Source organism: Haliotis rufescens, unplaced genomic scaffold, assembly GCF_023055435.1.
Source record: "Haliotis rufescens isolate VD_foot unplaced genomic scaffold, xgHalRufe1.0.p SCAF_39, whole genome shotgun sequence".
In the NCBI taxonomy this organism is placed as follows: domain Eukaryota; kingdom Metazoa; phylum Mollusca; class Gastropoda; order Lepetellida; family Haliotidae; genus Haliotis; species Haliotis rufescens.
The window spans coordinates 3,415,009-3,439,172 of NW_025964101.1; the positions used below are offsets into that span (position 1 = coordinate 3,415,009).

Below are 24,164 nucleotides of genomic sequence, written 5' to 3' on the forward strand. Positions count from 1 at the left end.
GAGAGCAATAATGGCAGAACTATTTTGTGGATATTTAACTATGAGCACCAGAGTATCTACACCCAAAAGGGTGTACCAATCAAGAACATTTGTCTTTGTAGGGTTATGTTTGTTCAGACACACAGTCATAAACTGAGGACGGGGTGGTAAAGAGCTGAAGCATCCGATTGTCTAAAAAAACACACCAGCGGCCATGTTGGTTGGTCAGACAAAGTCTGCTCAGGGTTCACCGATGTCAGCGGTGGAGGGATTGATGGGGAAAGGTAGCAAATCGGAGTATAAACATCTGCTTACAAGCTGAGAGGTATATTTGTTGAATTTATTTTTTTTGGGCTCCTACTTTCACAAAAAGTGCAACGACTGAAAAATTCCCCCAAAATACAACAATCCCAGCCCAAACTTTTGAACCGTATAAATGTAATAAAGGGAGACACTGGATTCTTTCATATTACAATATGGTGATAGTAACAGTAATATGATAGTAATATGATGGTAATATGATAGCAATATGATAGAATCAGTGTTCTCTAACTTTTTTTAGTGGTATATTTTCAGAAGATTAAGATCTCTCTAGCGATAATCAGTAATCACTTGAAATCAAAATTAAAATACCTCAGTTACAATGGTGTCCAGTGAGTTGGAAGTGCTTTTGTATACAACCTCAATACTGTGACTTTGTAGTGTTTTAATAAAACAAAGCCGTTGGATAATGTGTTTTCACAAGCCTTTATTAGCATTATAGTCTAATATAATGAACAGAAGAAACATGATATTTTAAATGTAAGAATAAAGACTAAAAAGAACTTTCAAGGTTATGCTCAGTATAAAGTATAATTTTAAGTTTAAATGTCATTCCCAAATAAAACGGTTGAGGTAATTAAAAACAAAATATTTGAAACAAACTTTTATCAAATTAGGGAAGAGGAAACTGACTGATCAATGGAGGAAAAGAAAAGTGTGTTCCTGCTGTCACAAAAAATCTTCACATTTGGCATTTATCTCCTCATAAATATCGGCCATGTTTCCCAAGTCAGACATCACAGAGATGCCATGTCATGACAATCTCTCATCCATCCAATCAGCAAAACACATTCTCTTCAAATCCATACACACAGTTACAGCATATGGCACAATTACATGATATATTTGCAGTAATAAACACCTCACGAAGCTGCCTTGGCTTGTCCTACTGACAATAGAAACAATACATGGCTCTACTATTTACAATATTCTACAATTCACATTCAGTATTCTATTCTCATAAAGGGGGGTAGCTAAACTTATAAATCATGAAGGACAGAAGGGGGTAAAAAACAACATATTGATCTGTATTCACAAACGCTTACCCGGGGTACATATCAAAATGGACTCACATGCTATTTGTCGGAAGAATTTAGTGTTTAATATTCCCCGATGGCAAATTGTCGATTTACTTTTCACAAATGACTTGTGGCATTGTTTTCACAACATGAGTTTTCCCTTCGCATCAAAGAGAGTGAGTTTTACCATAACAGCATTTCATTTTTATCACTGGGTATCGACCTAATGTGAGAGGAAACCCCAAACTGATACACATTGTAGATATCTAACACCTTGCTTAGTCCTACAATCGTGGCTATGCTGCTGACAAACCAACTGTCATAATCAGGGTGAATGTGGGATTCAAGCCATAATCAGTGGATCCTGGCACAATTAAGGGAGATCACTCTGCATAGCAATCCGAGTCCCTTTTCACTTCAAAGCTTCTGTTGTCAGACTGTTCAGTATTATATGGACACAAGAAGATGGAATCCATAACCATTTAATATCATACTTTTACATGAATAGCAAAACACTTCCTCAATATAGATGATAACATGGTCATGTTTTAAAGTCCAAAACTTCAGTGTATGATAATTGAAATATACTACTCAAAAGAAGGCAAGGAAAACCCGATTCTTTTTTATTACTACAGTTAATCTATCATGGTATGACAAATTAACTACAGTAATATGAAAGAATGAGGTATCCTTTATCTTCATTTGAGTGGTATATTTCATCAACGCTCACTACATCCTCAACAGTGTGTCCGCAGCAAAACTATAACAAATAGAAAACACACACTCCTCAAACACCTCCTCTTGGAGAGAAACATTTAACTATTTTATTCTGAGTGTAGTTTTTGCTTTAACCTTATTCTATTTGTTCATCCTACCACACAAACAATGAATGAACCAGCTACAGATGCCCTCCTGGCTTATGTACCCCTTCTACACTGCTGTCTTCTGTAACAAAATCCATAACATACACAACAAAATATGGCCTCTCCTATAAATTTTCTGTCCTCTTCGGGGATGTTTATAACGATCACTTCCAGATTCCTCTTGAAGTTGTGTAGGGGGAGTTTATTGCAGCAGGGTGCTTGATACGGGGAATACAGTATTCAAAGCATTCCATGGCACTGCTGCAAATAGCCAGATAACTTACACCCTTGTCTTAGTAAACCCTACCAAAATGAAAAAGGAAGTGCTTTATAAATATGTTTGGGAGGCATTCAATGGCCTTAACTAAAAATAGAAATGAATCGTTTAATTACACCTCATTAAGTACAGAGAATCACACACAATATATATTGAGAGACATAAAAAAGGCATACTGTTTCTTGGTCGCAAAGTACATTTTATTGCTATTGGTTTTGCCCAAACTATAATTTGCTGAAAACACAAAGTTAACAACTGCATAGCTCTGATGGTTAGGTTCGAATCTCACATTTTCAAAACATATGGACGTGATATCTTGAATGCAACATGAGGTGAGGAGAAATTGGGTTTAACGTCACGTCCAAGATTATTGCACTTATATAGCGACGTGCATGCAAATGTGTGTGTGTGGCTGCTTGTACTAGTCCGGACTGATGCCGATTTATAGTGCTAGCTCACTGAGATACCATGCTGCAGTTTAACATGAATACCCCACTCAGACACAGTATACTGACACTGAGCCGACCAGTCCTTGTTTTAGCCCCTTAATGCCGAGCACCAGACAGGGTAACAACAAGTACCATCTTTTAACGTCTTTTGGTATGACACGGCCGGGGATCAAACCCCGGACCTTCCGCTCTCCGGGCGGACGCTCTACCACTAGACCACGGAGGTGGTCTTGAATACAACGATGAACATCTGTGATTACAATGCAGTTGGATGAACAAAAAATCATGATGCACGTTCAAAATGTACACTTTGGCCCTATAAAAGGACAGGTTAAAAAACGGCTATCATTCACATTCACAATGCCACGGTTGACTAACGCCCATAGGAACCCAGTGATAGGAACGATGCAAGATTGCCGGACACAGAGAGTTGTTGCTAAGCACTTCCATGTCAACCAGGCGACCGTTTCAAGGCTGCAGCAACGTCATAGGGCAACAGGAAGTGTCCAACACCATCCACATCCAGGAGCGCCTCTTGTGACATCACAAAGACAAGGCCAGTCAGTACATCATCGTCAGCCATCGTAGGAATCCTTCAGGACTGCACGAGAGACTGCTGTTGCAACGATAGGAACCAGAGGAAGACCCCTCAGTGGCCGGACAGGCCCATGTCAGACATTGGAGAGACGACATTATAACATCATTATAATGTCATTTATGGTACCTTCATATGCAACGCTTTGAAAAATGAAAATTATATATGACCTTTTTTCCTGATATGCGTTTTTTATACCTCACGGTATATAATTATATATCAGCTTTGAATTATTCTCAGAGTAATATGCAGAATGATCTTAAATTAAATGAGGTGTAAATATACGTTTTCATTTTGTCTTTTGAGCTACTAAATGAGGTACAATCACACAATATCATTTCTATTTTGAGCTATACCAACAGATGTCAAGACTCCTGTAGGTCAGTAAGCTCAAATAAACAATGAAATCATGTTTGAAATTATCTTCGCCTCCTCTATTTTAACCATATTGTGAGTCACTCTCAGGTGAGAGTCCATGAAGACAACAGCTTCAGACATGTCAAACTTAAAAGTCATTCAGGAAGTCATTCTCAACCACAAAAACAGTATAAACTTTGGTATATTTGATGCGAATGCTGGTGAGAAAAGGGGCAAGAAGAATCTCGCTGAATAAAACTTTGGCTTGTTACAAAGTGGGATTTGTTCCAGAGTAAATATCTTTTGAAAATACCCTGATTGGCAATGCATTTTGATTGTAAGCTTGCTACACTACTGATAGATTAGAATGTACATTTGTCAGTCATCTTTCATTATGTGGCTACTCCTTACTCATTTACCATAATAAAAACAGAAATGTTTTTGTTTTTCTCCAATAACAACATACTGCAAGAGTACTTACAAAGTCACCAAATATCAGTAATGAAAGAACTGGGACGGGGCCTCGGGTCCTCAGGTCGGGTAGGTACTGAGTAGGACCCATGTACCCACAGTATTACCTGGACAGTGGTTAGTAATGTGATACTGTTTAATGACAAAAATTATCAAGAACTCCATGGTTACACCTAAAGTCACTAATGTTCACATTTCTTTCTGACTAAGCACACATTCCTTCTGACTTTCATATGTTTGAATAAAGATAAAACTTCAGTCAGTGTCAGTGTATGCATGACCAGATCGTTTTGAATGTGTATCTAAATACATTTTGCCAGGGCTACGGTTAAACCTTTCCCAATTTGACAGTTTGTACCTATCTCTTGAGACCAACAGTGGGTACCCGGGTAGGGTCAGGTAACAGAGGGTGGGTACCCGGGTAGTAAATTTGGACTTGTCCCAGCCCTATAAAGAACCCTTCAAGAAGCTTGTTGAGTCTGCGATAGCTTCAAACACCATATAAAATCTCTCATAGTAACAATGCTTCAAGGCATAGCTTTAGTTCAGCAGCACCTTAATCTCAATAAGACAATTTACTCTCCATGATGCCTCTCTGCGTGAAGATCTAACAAATCCTGCATAGGATTCCCCTTAGCCAGAAGAAACTCTTACTGCCCCTTCCCAATGAGAGATGTGTGGGATTGTGAGCCAAGTAGATGTAATTAACATCTCAATTCAGAAATTTTAATATTAACAAAGGAAAACGGACAATGATCAAATATTCCTTCAGTGGTACTCCTTTAAGGATGTAAATGCCAGGGCACTCAGAAACACTGGGTGTACAAAAAATTCAGAAATAAGTGTTGCCTTTATTATTTCCATTTGGAACTGCCAGTTTAGGTGCAAATTTGAGATACATAAATCAGATGTGCTGATCTGAATAATTCACTTGGTAGTACCTTGATGTTGATTGGCTAATTAGAAAGTTCCCCTTACGCAACCTCTGATGGAGGATTTGGCGGATCTTCACAGAGAGAGGTATCGTATCACAGTAAATGATCTGACTGTATGAGATTCAGTTGAATGTCTTAAGAGAATCTTGTGCCTCATTTTTAAATTTTACTACAGTTAATCTGTCTGTCATGTGATATGAAAAAATCGGGTTTTCCATTACTTCTTTTGAGTAGTACATACAGTTTATGTTTATTTTTACATGACCATACCATCTTTGATAGATCATAGAAATAAACAAATATTCAATTACAATAATCAAACAAAAGGTAACTTCTACAAAACTTAAAAGAAACATAACTCATGACTTATTAGATAATAATTGATCAAATATACTGCATATAGTCTTTGTCTCCTGCAAACAGCTCATAAAGCCAACAAGATCCTCTCCGACAGAAAAACACACATATAAATAAAAAAATTCATTAACAAAAAATGAAAAGTGTTGCCTTTGAACAATGCAAAAACTTACTGCCACTATCTTCCAAAGGCACACAAATCTGATAAAATACAACTACATAATATTGATGAGGGCTCGAGTCATTTGATTGTTTAGTGTTTTTTAGATTGGCTGGCATTCGATACCATCACTGGTGAATGAAGTCAAGGCATAAATCCTGCTGGGGTGACTGCCGGAAGCAGAGGTGCTGTTAGTCCCATGATGCCAAGTAAGGTGATGCAACTAGGTCACTGGTTGTCGATAGACAGGCTTTTAATTGATAAGATTCAATTGCCTAATGATGTATTTTTAGTTTTATCAGGTATGTTGTATCTTAAGACTGTGAAATTTAACTTAATCTCCAACTGTTCTTTGTCAACAGGTATTTCATAATAAATAACTTGTTCTCATCGCTATGTGGCTGAAATATTGCTGATGCAACATAAAATTTTCACTCACTCACTCACTCACTGATCTCCCAACCCTCAAAGTCAATTACATCAGCACCGGAAACAAATCCTATCACAACCATGCATAACTAACAAGTCTAAAAAAATAAATATACAACTCTGCTTTCCATCTTCCCATTATACACAGAACTGATTCTCATAACGTCAAGTGAATATTTGTACAGAAAGACCCAGTTGAGTGTCCCTATCAGAAGTTGAGTAGTATAAAACTATAGCACTAACAGGTTTTATCATCCCAAACTGGCTGCCACAGGCTTTGCAGACCATTGTGATGTCATTGGTTACCATGACGTCACAATCAAATGACATCACTAATGACTCTGCTATTGAAGCTGTTTTCAAACTCTGTTTCAGACATGGTATAGTCTGGGCAGGAATGTTGTAGGTCCAAGATTTCAACAAATCATCCTATGGATTCTTCAACCAGTGCAGCCTTACAAAATTGTTTTTTTTAAAGACTAGTCCTGAGGACAAGTGACAACCCTATTTCACTAGTCCTCCGAGTTTGTGGCTAGTCCTGCTTGAACAAGACGAGAATGTTTACTTCTGTCAAGTTTGTCCAATCTGTTATGAAGTGCAGCATTAGGAACGTGTTATAGCCCTTTATAGCCCTCGAATGCTATCAGTCTATGAGGACTACCATCATTGGATTTTGACTAGTCCTCATCACAAGTTAGTAGTCTCAGGCTAGCGGACTAGCATGAATTTTGAAATTCCCCGTTAAATGCTGTCTGATGGTCTCTATAGTTTTAAATGTGTGTAGTAAATTGTGCACAATTATCCTGGTGCTTGTTGTATTGAATCTAAAACTGAAGATGTGCCCTGATAATTTAGAATAATTATTCAATTATAGATGCTATAACAAATACATCAACAATCCATCAAAAAATTTCAAAGTTGCCCTTTGAAAGAGTCTCATACAGACACACGTCATGATTTCAAAATATTTAACAGCGACATTTTAATGCCATCTGAAAGTCACTTCTGACCCTCTATATGTTCAATCTATATAAATATATATCTAAAACCATAAAGTTTAAAATAACAAATCACTGAAGAAAAATAAAATCGACAATCTTCACAAACAGGATAAGTCACGGCCATTATATTTGGATACAAATTGCCTACATCTCTAACAACAAGGTTACAAGTGGATTCTTATACTTGGGAGGTTAAGCTAAACCTTCACAGACATGGCTTATCAATCACCTCGAAACCAACATTGTTATATGCCGCAAATGAAGTTCAAGCACCATAGCAAAGTGTGCTTAAAGCCAACATTGTTATATGCCGCAAATGAAGTTCAAGCACCATAGCAAAGTGTGCTTAAAGCCAACATTGTTATATGCCGCAATGAAGTTCAAGCACAGTAGCAAAGTGTGCTTGAAGACTCATCAAAATTGGCCAGTACAAAACAATAAAAAATCTCAAAATCACAGTCACCGAGACATTCAGCACTCGTCTCAACTTATTCCCGCATCCGGAAAATTGGCGGAGAACATTTTGCCGCCACGTCGGTCAAAGTTGGTTGCACTGTGGTAAACCTCCATACAGGGCGTGATACACAGGCCAGGCTTGTCCACACAGGTGGCACACTGGTAGCGACTGTCGCGACGCTTCCCGCGCGCGTAGCACACCCGACATCGCTTCCTGGCTCGGGGGGTTCTCTCCGTCGGCGGCACCTCCTCCAGGATGTGATCTTCACCTGATCGGTCCAAGGGGACAAACACTCTCATTTCCCGATAATCCATTTCTTCTCTGCTCGTCTGCAATACGACAAACTTACATTAGTGCTATTAGCGTGTAAAAGGGATGAAACCAGTTCGATTATAATGCTATTAAATTTGAAAACCGTTTGGCTTGGTGAAATGGTTAAAAAAACCATTTCATAAAAAGATCCTACATCTCTTATAACAAACGTTACAGGAATAGATGTCTGAAAAAATACACTACTCATTTTGAGTTCTTAATAATACAAAACAATACACTATTAGTTATCTTTGAGCTACAAATGAGTCACAGTTGGAAGTTGTAACAAATGTAGCCTTAAGAAGACAAAAGCAAGAAAAAATATTTCTACTGCATAATATATCTGCTACAGTGCCAGCTAGTTGTTTTGAAATGTTTCGATATTGTAAAATCCCAGTTGCTAAAATGCATGTAGGTTAGGCGTCCTCCCTAGGACTGTTAACAGAATGTAATTCACCAGGGACTTCATATATTAAGTCTGAAATATATTTTTCGATCCATATATGAAAGTTTTGAAGTGATTCTCACATATTTTTCTTTAGATGGTAAATTTGTATGAATATTTGTTCAATAATGATATAAGTTTGCTGTGTTCTCTCTAACGGTACTGGAGAAATGAGCATATATTGGATTATGATTTGTTAATCAGTTAGTCAAAAATAGAAATCCAGCACTCAAGGTTACATCAAACAAAAATAATCAAACAAAAATTTGGAGATTAGAAAAGTCTCTGATCAACAAACTCAAGAAGCAAAGCTAGCTTGCAATCCAAGGGAGGATGTCAAGGTCATGCAGAGGGAGAAACATAAGGTAGGTATGAATGGACACCCTTCAAGGTCGATAATACAGAAGTACATGCAAATTTGGAAAGAAAAATAGGCTGAAATCTGAAAATATTTGAAGGTTAACTTAGCTGACATACCCCTTAACTGTGACGAACTGGTACATACTGCACCCTCGCATGTGTTTTATATATTATATATTCAACGTTTACAAGTTCCTGTCTTGTATTATTGTTTTATAGAAAAATAACTGAGTAACAAGCACCTTTTGTTCTGTTTAAAGAACGTTAAAATCTACTCAGAGATAAATACATCTGCTATAGATTTGATGGCATATTTTCATCCATCTTATTAAATTTTATTGATGAATCATTTTTACAAAATACTCATGCTCAAAATAAAATATTCTTAAAATTGAAATGTATATAATTTTAAACAAAAATATACAGATTGTGTTTTCAATCCTATATATCTATGTAAGTACTATTGCTACTTTGTGAGCCAACATGATATTCCAGATATTGATGTTTCTACTTAAATTACCCGTTGTTACGTTGTGCTCAAATAAGTTTCACAGTGAGTCTTGTCATTTCCCTGATGATGTTGTGTATGGTATTAACATTATACCCCCTTCATGTTTTGTTTGTTGTTTAACGCCGCACTCAGCAATATTCTAGCTATATGATGGCGCCTTATGATGCTTGTTATTAACAGTATATCCCTCTTCATGTAATATCCCTGATGTTGACATGCATATTATTAATATTATATCCCTCTTCATGTCATATCCTTGATGTTGATATTATGCTTGTTACACTCAATCCCCCTTCGTTCAACATCCCCTGCCATGAAATAACCTGATACTGACATGTATACTATTAACATCACATCCCCCCTACATTAAACCCTGATATTGACGTGTATGCTATTAACATCATATCCCCCTACAATAAACCCTGATATTGACGTGTATGCTATTAAGATCATATCCCCCTACAATAAACCCTGATATTGACGTGTATGCTATTAACATCATATCCCCCTACAATTAACTCTGATATTGACGTGTATGCTATTAAGATCATATCCCCCTACAATAAACCCTGATATTGATGTGTATGCTATTAAGATCATATCCCCCTACAATAAACCCTGATACTGACGTGTATGCTATTAACATCATATCCCCCCTACAATAAACCCTGATAATGACGCGTGTGCTATTAACATCATATCCCCACTTCTATAAACCCTGATACTGACGTGTATGCTATTAACATCATATCCCCCCCTACAATAAACCCTGATATTGACATGTATGCTATTAACATCATATCCCCCTACAATAAACCCTGATATTGATGTGTACCCGGTATGCTATTAACATCATATAACCCTACAATAAACCCTTATATTGATGTATATTCTATGAACATCATATCCCCCCTACAATAAACCCTGATATTGACGTGTATGCTATTAACATCATATAACCATATAATATACCCTTATATTGATGTATATTCTATTAACATCATATCCCCCAACAATAAACCCTGATATTGACGTGTATGCTATTAACATCATATAACCATATAATATACCCTTATATTGACAGATATGCTATCAACATCATATCCCCCCTACAATAAACCTTGTTATTGACGTATATGCTATCAACATCATATAACCCTACAATAAACCCTGATATTGACGTATATGATATAAACATCATATAACCCTACAATAAACCCTGATATTGACGTATATGCTATCAACATCATATAACCCTACAATAAACCCTGATATTGACGTATATGCTATCAACATCATATAACCCTACAATAAACCCTGATATTGACGTATATGCTATGTACAACAGTTACTCGGACACCAGTACTCACCTGTGGGGTATGTCAGATAAGTGGGAACCTCAAATACGAGGGGTCGCCTTCTTCTGCTAAACACCGGCCGAAATTTACGAGGATGAAATTGTGTGGGGCACATTTGCTACATTGGGGACAATAGAACAGGTTAATGATCTGCGCTGCAAACCATGTGCACATTAAGTAAAAGGACACTGATAGCTGTCCATAGTGACAGACAACTAATTGGAACTGATCAATATTCCAGGAAACACAAGGAAAATTTCCCCAAATTATTACCCAACAATTCCCTGGCCCATAAATAGTAAAAAAGTTTAAGGAACTCGCCGTGACCTAATTTAAATTTTACAAATGACAAATTACAAATAACAATCATACAAACACATCTTCCAATCCAACAAAGATGTATACAGCACCTCGTAGAAGATTATCTAAACAGAGGTCGAACCTTCTGTATGTTACCCTCACAAACGTGTATTAATTGCAAGACAAAAGCCCTGTTAACTGTATCGCATCAGCGGGTGTTGTTGTAGCATTTTCAAATTTGCATTTAATCTGTGATATCTATACGGTGACTATCAAGGGGATGTTCACTATTGCTGTAGTTAAAACACTATTCCGGTAACTTGAAATGCAGTAGTTGTAGGCTATTACAACTGAAACAGCATTGTGATGGGATTATGTCCTTTCTCTCACACTATGTTGACTTTCTCATGTGATACGACATTATTCATCAGATGTTAGGCAAATAAGGGAGGTAACTCACACTGATATCAATTTAAGAACATATTCAGAAGATATTTGGAAAATAAGGGAGGTAACTCTCATTGATATCAATTTAAAAACATGTTCTCAAAGGATACTCACACGTCTGTTCAGAGTGTATTTGGGATACAAATGAATGGAAAAGTTACTGATCACAATTATTTCATTATTTTATTGTAACTATCAATACTACTGACAGAGTAGCATGGCGCCAATGTCACAAATTGCTAAATTAACTTGTCACCAATACATCGCCTTTGGCAATGTATAAAGTCTGTTTTGGGCAGACATGGGACAAAAAGAAGAAATGGATTTGGGGCCTAAACTTTTCCTTATCTCTTTATATGAAATTAATTAATGTAATCTAGGTCAATACATTCCTCAGATGACATGTACTACAAACTCTTTCCAGGAATCCAGTGATCATATTCACTGTATCATTGTGATATTGATGATGTTTATGTGCATGAATTATTGGAATACTGAACCAGTTCAGAAAATAGGCTCCACCAATGTACCCAATCAGGCAATCAAAACCTCGAGGTTTACCTAAAAGCAAACTCTGTGATCACAATACAACCCACAATTCTGTCCTTCAGTTGCTTCGTAAAAAATAACACAACAACTGTATTGTAGTAAAAATTTATTTCTCTTTGTAAACAATATAAGGATTTGCTCTTACCAGCACTTGTTTTGAAATCAAAACATGATCACTCCACTTGCTCAAGCCAACGTTGAACAATATATTTACAGTTTACCTTCATAACAAAGTCAACCATAAATCGGGTGTTCACTCTCGATTAAAAACATTAGAGAAGCACAACAAAAGTAAGACATAATAAAGAACTGGATTTCAAGTGACAGAAGTTGAATACAAAACAGGGACACTGAAATTATGTCTTGTTCAGGATTTTTTAGAAAGAGAAATATAACTAATAGCATATGAACAAATATACAGATGTTTGTTATGTGTAGAATAAAATGAGCCAATTTTATTGGGTTTCAAATTGGTCATTTGTGTTTGCACGCAAGCAACTCAAAGCCAAAATGGTGATTTATTGTGCGTATTTTACGCAGATATACAATTCATATGGAGCACTGAAAGAATTTTATTTCAAGGAACATGACATGAGTTTATTTCATCAAAATACCAAAAAGTAAAAATCGGGATTGGTGGGAACAATTGTCATGATAATGAGGTTTTGACAAGAGGTAGCCACTCGGCAACGTCATGATAAAACATGGGCACCAACTGTAGAAGAGTTTCCAAACTGTCAACACTGTAAAACTGTACATGGAAATGTCCTTGAGGAGAGCTTGTTACTGACATGTCCAAGGAACACTCACATACTTGTGGCACCACAATTGCACAGTCTTTTGTTTAAAAATACAGTATGGATTTCACAGAGGGAGGATACGCATCATTTACAAACACAGTAAATAGTGGGACTTCAGGTACTATTGACTGGGGGTATAAGTATGTATATACACTACATGGGCAGGTGGTAACTGGAACATGATTGTATCTGACCAAATACATGGAGTGTCAGGTTTACAACCACACCAACCCCACCTACATCCACACCAACCCCATCTACATCAACCTCATCGATATCCACACCAACCCCTTCTACATCCACAACAACCCCATCTACATCAACCTCATCAATATCCACACCAACCCCTTCTACAGCCACACCAACCCCTTCTACATCCACAACAACCCCATCTACATCAACCTCATCAATATCCACACCAACCCCTTCTACAGCCACACCAACCCCACCTACATCCACACCAACCTCATCGATATCCACACCAACCCCTTTTTCCCCAACTACATCCACACCAACCCCATCTACATCAACCTCATCGATATCCACACCAACCCCTTCTTCCCCATCTACATCCACACCAACCCCATCTACATCAACCTCATCGATATCCACACCAACCCCTTCTACAGCCACACCAACCCCTTCTACATCCACAACAACCCCATCTACATCAACCTCATCAATATCCACACCAACCCCTTCTACATCCACACCAACCTCATCGATATCCACACCAACCCCTTTTTCCCCATCTACATCCACACCAACCCCATCTACATCAACCTCATCGATATCCACACCCACCCCTTCTTCCCTATCTACATCCACACCAACCCCATCTACATCACCCTCATCGATATCCACACCAACCCCTTCTTCCCCATCTACAGCCACATAAACCCCATCTACATCAACCTCATCGATATCCACATCAACCTTCTCCCCGCTCTATAGCCACACCACACCAGTTAGCCCAAACGTGATCATGAACTACCAATATTTGATGCTAACATTTCAAATATTACTTCCATATTCATTTCAATATCATTCTTTCAAAGAATTCTAAAATAAATTTTAGTCAACTTTATTTTATATTGTTATTTTTCTTTTAGCTAAATGATCACTATCATTAAACCTTTTGGTATTCTTTTCTACATTTTCAAATGATTCCAAATTCCTAGAAGCAGGGATCTTCTTTAAAAAAAATGCATCCTTCCAGAATCAATGGACCTGCCTCGATTTACCACAATCCTACTCCCAGGAGCACGGACCTGACTCGTTTCAGCACCAACGTCCTCCTGGAAGCATGGTCCTACTTTCACACCATCTTTCTCAACGAAGCACAGACCTGCCTCGTTTCACCATCCTCACAGATGCCTGGACCGGCCAAAATTGCACCATCCTCCTCTCTGAAGCACGGACCTGCCTCCTTTCACCACCATCTTCCTCAAAGAATCACGGACCTGCCTCGTTTCACCACCATCTTTCTCCTAGAAACATGAACCTGCCTTGCCCCGCCAGCAAAATAAACATCTTGTCAACCAAGGATGGTGGCGTCCAGCACTTGGATGTCCCGCTGGTCATGGTAGATCTGCATGCATGGTGCAAGACAAAGTCCGGGTTTCTCGGGACACGACCCACACTGATACCGCGACTCCTTCCGCCGCCGCCCCTGAGAGTAACAAACACGACATCGCTTCTGCGGCTTCCGCTTCTTGCTGGTGGGTGGTATCATCTCCAGGTAATGGCCTCTGTAGTACATCCCCTCCTCCAGCTTCAAGCCATCCTCCCACTCCGGGTCAACCACGACCTGAAACAACAGGCACACATGACTCTGGTGTATCAACATCTATATACATCTAACAAGAACAATAGCAGAGACTTCAGATTCAAACTAGATCAGTCATAATAGGAAATGTTTAATGGCTAAAAAACCTGAAGATGTCATTTCAAACGTTATACCACAGCAGGAAAAAGGAATGTTTCATGCAAGAATATTTATTAATCACAGTTTTTCAAAAGAAAAGACCAAAGAAAGAAAGACAAATTGTGTTGGCCAATTACAAAATCTTCAATTGAGAGACGATATGTGAGTATGTACTTCTGACTTTAAACATATAGCATAAGACAAGGAGCTGCTACTTACCCAAAATTTGCAAATCTTCAAGATGATCAGCTGATCTTCCTGGACTGTCAAAATGTCTCAGATTTAAACTTTCCTTCACAAAAACGTTTACTTTGAAAGTGAGACACAGAAATTGTCATGTTTAGTATATACTCACACATAAGTCTCAGATTGAATGAATTTGATTTAAATTTACTGACTCAGAGAGAACTGAAGTGGAAGGACAGAGATATTCAGTAGTTGAGGACTTAGAGGCGAGTATATACTTCGAGAGAAGGGTACGAGAACAGAGCTGCTGACATCATACCAGGAGACGGAATAAAAAGTGTTTCGTCTACATTGTGACGAATACTCGGTGGTAAATCACTAAGAATTTAAAAGAATCAGCTAGGAAGTCTTTTCAGATGTCTTGCGCCATAAGAATTTCAACGAGCTTTATAAAATATTAATTTTTCAGACATGAGTTATCTCCCCTCCAACCTTGACCTTGATTATATAATAGTACTACATTACACATGGCTGAACCAATAAACAGACGAGATACATGTAGATAGTTTCTGTATCAAATATTGCATTCCACATAATAAAGACTTAGCATCATGAACGGATTAGACGTTTTATTCTAATACTACTCAAAAGAAGTTAAGTACCACCCGATTGTTACTTTAGTTAATCTTTCATACCATGACAGTGGTCCTCAACTTCTTTTGAGTAGTATATGTTATGTTCTTCAATGATATAACTTGCACAATAAGAAAGTCTTTTCATATCAAGTAGCTATAAGGCTGAAATAATTCCTATATGACGTTAATATCACTCTTTTGATATCAAATATATCAACAAGAGTTGATAAAAGTTTAAAACCCTGATGCTTTCAAGTTTGTAGTATATGGCATACAGCTACAAGCTACTGTAAACCCGTGTCAAGTATGACCAGTTGTCAGGACAACCTGACATGGGGGGAATCTAGCACCATGGACTTGTCGGCATGAATCACCGGGACAAAAACAGTCAATCCATATTTTCAACTGTGCTGGAATTAATCAAGTACTATGTTTTTTAATTGAGAAATATACTTGTTTCCTGGACTGTCTGAAGTAGGTGTGTGCTACCAGCATGCTACGTTCAAGACCTAACTAAGACATCACCACCAATACTTACTACTGTAACAATAATCACAGTGCTAGGATATCTTTGGGGCACACAGCCATGACAAGCTATAAAATACAACAGACACGTTTTCAAACGTTTACACAATTTATTATCATTGCACATTGTCATGACACAAATGACCCTGTGAAGGTCCAGGGTAGAAGAGGTCTTCAGCAACCCATGCTTGCCGTAAAAGGCAACTATGCTTGTCGTAAGAGGCGACTAACGGGATCAGGTGGTCAGGCTCTCTGTATTGTTGATACATGTCATCGTATCCCATAGATCAATGCTCATGATATCAATCACTAGATTGTCTGGTTCAGACTAGATTATTTACAGTCTGCCGCATATAGCTGAAATATTGCTGAGTGTGGCATTGAACAACCAAGCCAACACAAGACAAAACTGTTACTGTGTGGAATTGGATATAATTCAAGCAAAGACTCAGCTACCATCAGATGAAAACCTCCTCGGTCATATCTAAATGCCAGCACACACACAGATAAATAATGGATAAAGTGAACTCACTTTGTGGTCCCATGTGTACAGTCAATGACAATGTTTATAACTAACTGTTAATCTCACAGCTGCTAGCGCGTCACTAATCAGTTTATCAAAACATTCGCGGCCACGTGCTGCAATTAAAAGTGGCAACAAACAATTGAAGGCAAGTGATTAACTGTATCTTGTACTGACATAATTTACACCCTTAGTCAACAATAGCTAAACAGTGATTAGACTAGAGCCTTTGATGTGGATAAATTCTGTCTTTAAATACGACGACTAGAGAGGAAATTTTGTCGAAATATTTACAACAAACTATTGTTATAACAAACTAAAATTAGTGGTCCCTTTGAGTTTGTTATAACCGTAGTTTACTGTACTAGATATCATTATATTCTGTTATATTATAATGTTCAATGCCGTTGGTATATGAAGACTTGCAATTCAACAAGTCACCTCACTACCTGATCCATTTTCTCGCCTCTTATGACAGCATCAATTTCTGGGGACCTTTTCGAGTCCATATGAGACCAATGCAAAACTAACTGATCTAGATGTGATTAAAGTATAACACTAGAGACTCTGGTAGTTTATTATTATAATAATCCTATAATACGGGATTAAATCATACACAAATACTATTCATCTACACAAAGGGCTGTACTGGCATGCATGCCTTAGCACTGACCTTGGTTTACATTGATAACGAATCGTAATGATTGGCATTCATGTGGGGTTGTTAACTCTGTTATGTGTCGTAGGAAGTGACCTATGACCTGAATGTCTCCGGACATGTGCGGAAATATGTACTATGGGAACGATGGGTGAAGGCCACAAGGCACGAAGTGATAGTCGGAAGCAGACGTTGGTTTGTTTGTTGTTTTACGGCTCTCTCAGCAATATTCCAGCTATATGACAGCGGTCTGTAAATAATCAAGTCTGGACCAGACAATCCAGTGATTGATATCATGAGCATTGATCCACGCTATTGGGATCGATGACATGCGTCAACCAAGTAAGCGAGCCAGACCACCTGATCCCGTTAGTCGCCTTTCACGACAAGCAAAGTCGCCTTTTACGGCAAGCATAGTCGTCTTGAAGCCGCATGTTAGAATGGTCTGTCAAAGGTAATTAACAACATTCACAACTGTCCCTACCAACACTGTGGTTACATATACTGATGGAAATGAATAAGGGAACAGTAAGGTTTAGACACAGTAAAACGATAAGCACACAAATACATCTGTACATTTGATTCTGATTGTGTTGAATTTGTATGCTGCCTTTTTTGTTTCCATCAGTATTTCAATGTAGCACAACTGTCACTATCTACATTGACATGTCATATCTTCATAAAACATGCCTGTCACTGACAACATTACAGTTTCGTATCTCGGCCCATGAAAACATGACTGTCACTGACAAAATTGTTGTTTCATATCTTGGCTCATGAACACATGACTGTCACTGAAAACATTGTCGATTTGTAACTCAGCCAATGAAAACACGACTGTCACTGACAACACTGTAGTTTCGTATCTTGGCCCATGAAAACATGACCGTCATTGAAAACATAATACGTTTTATATCTCGGGCAATGAAAACACGACTGTCACTGAAGACATTACGGTTTCGTATCTCGGGGCATGAAACATGACCATCATTGAAAACATTATAGTTTTGTATCTCAGCCAATGAAAACACCACTGTCACTGAAAACATTGTCAATTCAGGTCTTTTAACACTCACTCCTTACTCATGCATCTTGAGATGCACCTTGAGACTTTTGGGATTTTTCAAGATCTTATCGCAGCCAGGAAAGGTGCAATGGCGGGAGTGGTTGTTGTGGACAAACTTGATGTGAGCGTTCAGATGGCTTTTGAGAGTGTAGAACTTGCCACACACATAACAGACAAACCGATTTGGATGTTTCGCATCCCTGTGGACCTGCATTTCAGCCTTGTCGAGGAACATCTTGTTACATGACTGACAGAAGAACACTTCAGATCCATGCTCGTCCCATATGTGGCATTTCAGAGCTTTGCGATTATTGCATGTATAGCAACAAACTATGCATTTTAGAATTGTTTTATGGCTGGAAAGAAATTGTTTCGGGGCATCCATGTTAGAAGTCTCTGACTTCATATTTCCAGCTGATTCAGCAGAATTCTCAACTGACTGATCACCTTGATCAACCTGTTTTGGGGAGGATGAATCCTCCTCCTCCTCCTCCTCCTCCTCCTCATCATCATCATCCTCAACCTGAAAGTCTTCATCTGGTGTCTCCTTGACAACAAGGACATCTTCATCATCCATGAATGACATCTGGTAATTGAGTGCCTGGGATGCTGCCATTGATGCTCTTCTCCGATGCCTACTTGGAACCTCTGGCTCCTCATTGATTGAAGAGGGGTATGCCATGTCCTGGCTTGGACTTCTCGGAAGCTCCAGCTTATCATTGGTTGAAGAAGGCCATGTCATATGTTGGTTTGGAGTCATCGGATACTCGGAGTCTTTGTTGGTTGAAGAAGGCCATGTCATATCTTGGTTTGGAGTCATCGGATACTCGGAGTCTTTGTTGGTTGAAGAAGGCCATGTCATATCTTGGTTTGGAGTCATCGGATACTCAGAGTCTTTGTTGGTTGAAGAAGGCCATGTCATATCTTGGTTTGGAGTCATCGGATACTCAGAGTCTTTGTTGGTTGAAGAAGGCCATGTCATAACTTGGTTTGAAGTCATCGGATACTCGGAGTCTTTGTTGGTTGTAGAAGGCCATGTCATATCTTGGTTTGGAGTCATCGGATACTCGGAGTCTTTGTTGGTTGAAGAAGGCCATGTCATATCTTGGTTTGGAGTCATCGGATACTCAGAGTCTTTGTTGGTTGAAGAAGGCCATGTCATATCTTGGTTTGGAGTCATCGGATACTCGGAGTCTTCCTTGATCAAAGCAAGCGATATCATTTCTTGGCTTGGATCCTGGGAATCGTTGTAGGTTGACGAAGACAATGTCATTTCTTGGCTTGGATCCTGGAAATCGTTGACGTTTGAAGAAGACGATGCCATATCTTGACTTGTTGACATCATCACGTCCTCATCTTTTATTTGAGTATAGCTTGATACAGCATGGATGTCCTCATTTGGAATCTACAGAAACATATCATAGCAGTGTCAGGCTAAACAGCAAAATTGTTGTTTCATTACACAAACGTTTTAGAGTCAAACTGAAAGGTTGCATAACAAACGTATTGATGATCTCAGTCAAATAAATAACAGCTCAAACAAAGGGTATCATACAGGTGTCAAAATCACAAGCATTTGTTTGCTTCAGGCAGGATAAGTTGTTCCTTTTTTCTTTTTCAAATTTTGTCAAGTAAAATAGACATAAAATATAGAGCACTATAAATAATGTTTATTTAATTCTCCTTTCTTTAAATACAAAATCCACTTCAATATTTTAAACAAGTACCAACAGGTAATTTCAAAATAACATCCATAATCCCTAGGTCACACGTTATAATAGCTTCCATTCTAGGCGACTGGCCTCACATCAGCCATCATATTTACATTGGGATGTTATTTTCATTTTGCTGCATGCAAATTTTCACACAGAAAATCTCTGAACAAGTAAACAAAACAAGCCTGAACAAAAATGAAAACAGAACTGGATATAGTCTCGAGATGTTCTTGCAAAAAGAAAAGTTAATCCTGTAGCTTGCTTACCTTATTCCTACTATAGCCTTAATCCTCACGATCCATGCAGACATTTCAGATGGTAGAGAGAGTTTGTAGAATCTTTTCTGTTCACTTGGTGTAAATGTTTGGCTTAATGGTTGAACAAAAACATCTGTATGATGCTTTGAACAGTTTGATGGTAACATGTCACAGGCACATCTACCCATAAACTTTCTGACGAGACAATTCCTCTCATATTGTCGAAGATAACAGTCAGAGGAACACCCAGATGAACACATTCACGAACATTTTAAGGTATGTTGAGGAACATCTGGAGCAACGCTTAGAGGAACATCTGGAGAACATCTAAAGGAACATCCAGAGCAACACTTAGAGGAACATCTGGAGAACATCTAAAGGAACATCCAGAGCAACACTTAGAAGAACATCTAAAGGAACATCTAGAGCAACATTTAGAGGAACATCTGGAGAACATCTAAAGGAACATCCAGAGCAACACTTAGAAGAACATCACATGGAACATCCAGAGCAACATTTAAAGGAACATCTGGAGAACATCTAAAGGAACATCCAGAGCAACACTTAGAGGAACATCTGGAGAACATCTAAAGGAACATCCAGAGCAACGCTTAGAGGAACATCTGGAGAACATCTAAAGGAACATCCAGAGCAACACTTAGAAGAACATCTAAAGGAACATCCAGAGCAACATTTAGAGGAACATCTGGAGAACATCTAAAGGAACATCCAGAGCAACACTTAGAGGAACATCTGGAGAACATCTAAGGAACATCCAGAGCAACACTTAGAGGAACATCTGGAGAACATCTAAAGGAACATCCAGAGCAACACTTAGAGGAACATCTGGAGAACATTTAACTGAACATCTTGAGCCAAGTCTGGATGTACATCTGTACCGTCTGCAAAAATTGGATCCTTCTAACTATGCAAGAAGGTGAGATTACTGCACGTGTATAGCAAGTGTTTGTGTGGCTGCTTGTACTTGTCCGGACTAATGCCAGCATACGTAAGGTTAACGTAACACCCCACTCAGACACAGTGTACAGACTACGAGCCGACCAGTCCTTGGTTTAGCCCCTTAAGGATGAGCACCAGGCAGTGAAACAACAAGTAACATCTTGTAACGTGTTTTGGTATGATGCAGCCGGGGATCAAAAAAGCAGGGGCTGTATTGTGATACATACTAATATACATTGAAACATAACAAAGAGATGTTCCTCAAACTCTGGTATTCACAGAAATCTGATTATTTCAGTCAATGTTTGTATTTTCTGATTTTACAGCATATATATTCAGTATTTGTATTTTGGTTTGTTTATAATGCTGTTTATATTTATATTCCTTTTTTGTACTTTGTTTGTATACTCTATGCTACCATTAAGGCCTGCAAAGAAATACTTTCAAAATCTAGTTCAGCAACTTTGTATACCATAGTGATTGCGACCATGACAGATCCACTCACAAATTAATCACTTGTTACGACCTGATGATAGATACATGGAATTTGGGAGGGAAAGTGAACACCCTGAATTTCTTTTGACCAGTCATAGAATTAGTCTGAATAACAGGATAAGTTGTTACAGGCAAATTGTTTGTTTTCATGCTGTCTTACACCAACACAAATGGCAGCAGACTATTAGCTATCACACTAATAATGATAATGAACAGTCACAATTTTGCAGGTACAATTATAACATTAATACAATTTTAATTATAGATCCCCCTGGTAGTCACGCCTGGTTCAAACATGCCAAATGTTTATGCCCTCGTTCACAATAACAATTCATCTTGAACACTGTGTTCCCTCGCTATAGATCCCTTCAATATACAGTCAAGTCTTGTTAATCTGACACTCATTAATCCGACAATCGGCTGTATCCGACACTAATGATGGGAACCGATTAAATCAGTGCTATTTAGACCCGTTAATCCGACAGTCTCTTTCAATTTTTTCCCATTGCAAAAAAACATTACCAGCTGATCACAGCCAACATGTTATAACCAGAAATACCAGTCAACAATTCCAAACAGAAGTACGCAAATTAATCCTATTATTACACTGTTATACTCAGTAACATTCTCATGCAAACACAGTTTCTGCCATCCTTCACAATCAAATAATTACATTTGTTTTGTGTTTATTGTAATTCCTGCATTCTGATTCATACGCCTTGCACAGTGGTTTTTCGATTAATACCTCAATGATTCTAAAAAAATTCACAACAGCCAATCCTTAAATGTATAATGTCCTCCTCCTCTTATAAGTAAGTGAGTGAGTATGGTTTTATGCTGCTTTTAGCAATATTCCAGCTATGGGCCTCACACATTGTACCCATGTCGGGAATCGAAACCGGGTCTTCAGCATGACAAGTGAACGCTTTGACCACGAGGCTACCCGACTGCCCCCTTCTCTTAAGACGTATACCCTGCATCCATTCACCTCCATAGCTTCACTGCGGCAGTGATGTCACCAGCTCCATCTCTCTTGCGGCAGTGATGTCACCAGCTCCATCTCTCTAACCACTAACGCAAGACAGAATTTCTCTCACTGATGACCTTGAAATCAAAACACTTCTTAAGTCTACTTGGGCACAGAGATTCATTCCAAATGCATTCATAGTGCAAGTCCTCGATATAGTTGATCAAATCAGAAGACTGAACTGGAAGCTTTTAGCTGGAAAGATGTTTTTATGTGTTGACTTGATAAAGCCAGGGTGAGTGAGTGAGTTTGGTTTTACGCCGCTTTTAGCAATATTCCAGCAATATCACGGTGGGGGACACCAGAAATGGGCTTCACACATTGTACCCATGTCGGGATTCGAACCCGGGTCTTCGGCGTGACGAGCGAACGCTTTAACCACTAGGCTACCCGACCGCCCCTAAAAAGCCAGGGTGAGGGAAGTCCATATGCTGCAAGTTTTTCCAGAGCCGAGTAGTGTTCAAACAGACTCACTACAAAGCTATTGTGTTGAATGGGTTCAGGGTATGTACTAGATAGGCGCAAGAGCGCCAAGATTGCTACTAATTGTAACAAGAATCACTCTTCCACAGTTAGGTGTATTCTGAGGGAAAATCTGGAGTTTAAAACGACCCAAGTCTCAACCTTGGTGACTAGGTGCGACATGTTCCTGGGGAGACCTTGGCAGTGAAGAACTATTCCATGTCAGGAATTGAATCTATTGGTATAAAACATGCATGTTTTGTCAAACGACCGTCAGTATCACACCAGGGGTCCTGGGGTGGAGCGTGGCTGCAGTGTTATAACCTGGGGATGCCTAAATCTGTCAATGTAAAGGACCATGGATCCATCACACCAGGGGTCCTGGGTTGGAGTGTGGCTGCAGTGTTATAACCTGGGGATGCCTAAATCTGTCAATGTAAAGGACCATGGATCCATCACACCAGGGGTCCTGGGGTGGAGTGTGGCTGCAGTGTTATAACCTGGGGATGCCTAAATCTGTCAATGTACAGGACCATGGATCCATCACACCAGGGGTCCTGGGGTGGAGTGTGGCTACAGTGTTATAACCTGGGGATGCCTAAATCTGTCAGTGTAAAGGACCATGGATCCATCACACCAGGGGTCCTGGGGTGGAGTGTGGCTGCAGTGTTATAACCTGGGGATGCCTAAATCTGTCAATGTAAAGGACCATGGATCCATCACACCAGGGGTCCTGGGATGGAGTGTGGCTGCAGTGTTATAACCTGGGGATGCCTAAATCTGTCAGTGTAAAGGACCATGGATCCATCACACCAGGGGTCCTGGGGTGGAGTGTGGCTGCAGTGTTATAACCTGGGGATGCCTAAATCTGTCAGTGTAAAGGACCATGGATCCATCACACCAGGGGTCCTGGGGTGGAGTGTGGCTGCAGTGTTATAACCTGGGGATGCCTAAATCTGTCAGTGTAAAGGACCAT

General features: G+C 39.0%; 1 protein-coding gene across 5 annotated transcripts in view; it reads right to left on the bottom strand.

Annotated features, from left to right (window-relative positions):
• The window catches only part of LOC124149189 (zinc finger protein 652-A-like), an 80,568-nt gene that overhangs the window by 20,648 nt on the left and 35,756 nt on the right, over positions 1–24,164 (bottom strand). The window contains exon 5 of one of the 5 annotated variants that reach the window (XM_046520615.2): positions 4,671–7,999. The exons of 2 other annotated variants lie outside the window; for them this stretch is intronic. In XM_046520615.2, coding sequence (XP_046376571.1) covers positions 7,697–7,999 — 303 coding nt within the window. In that variant the 3' untranslated portion in view covers positions 4,671–7,696. 2 more of the 5 variants (XM_046520617.2, XM_046520608.2) reach the window with 2 other exon arrangements.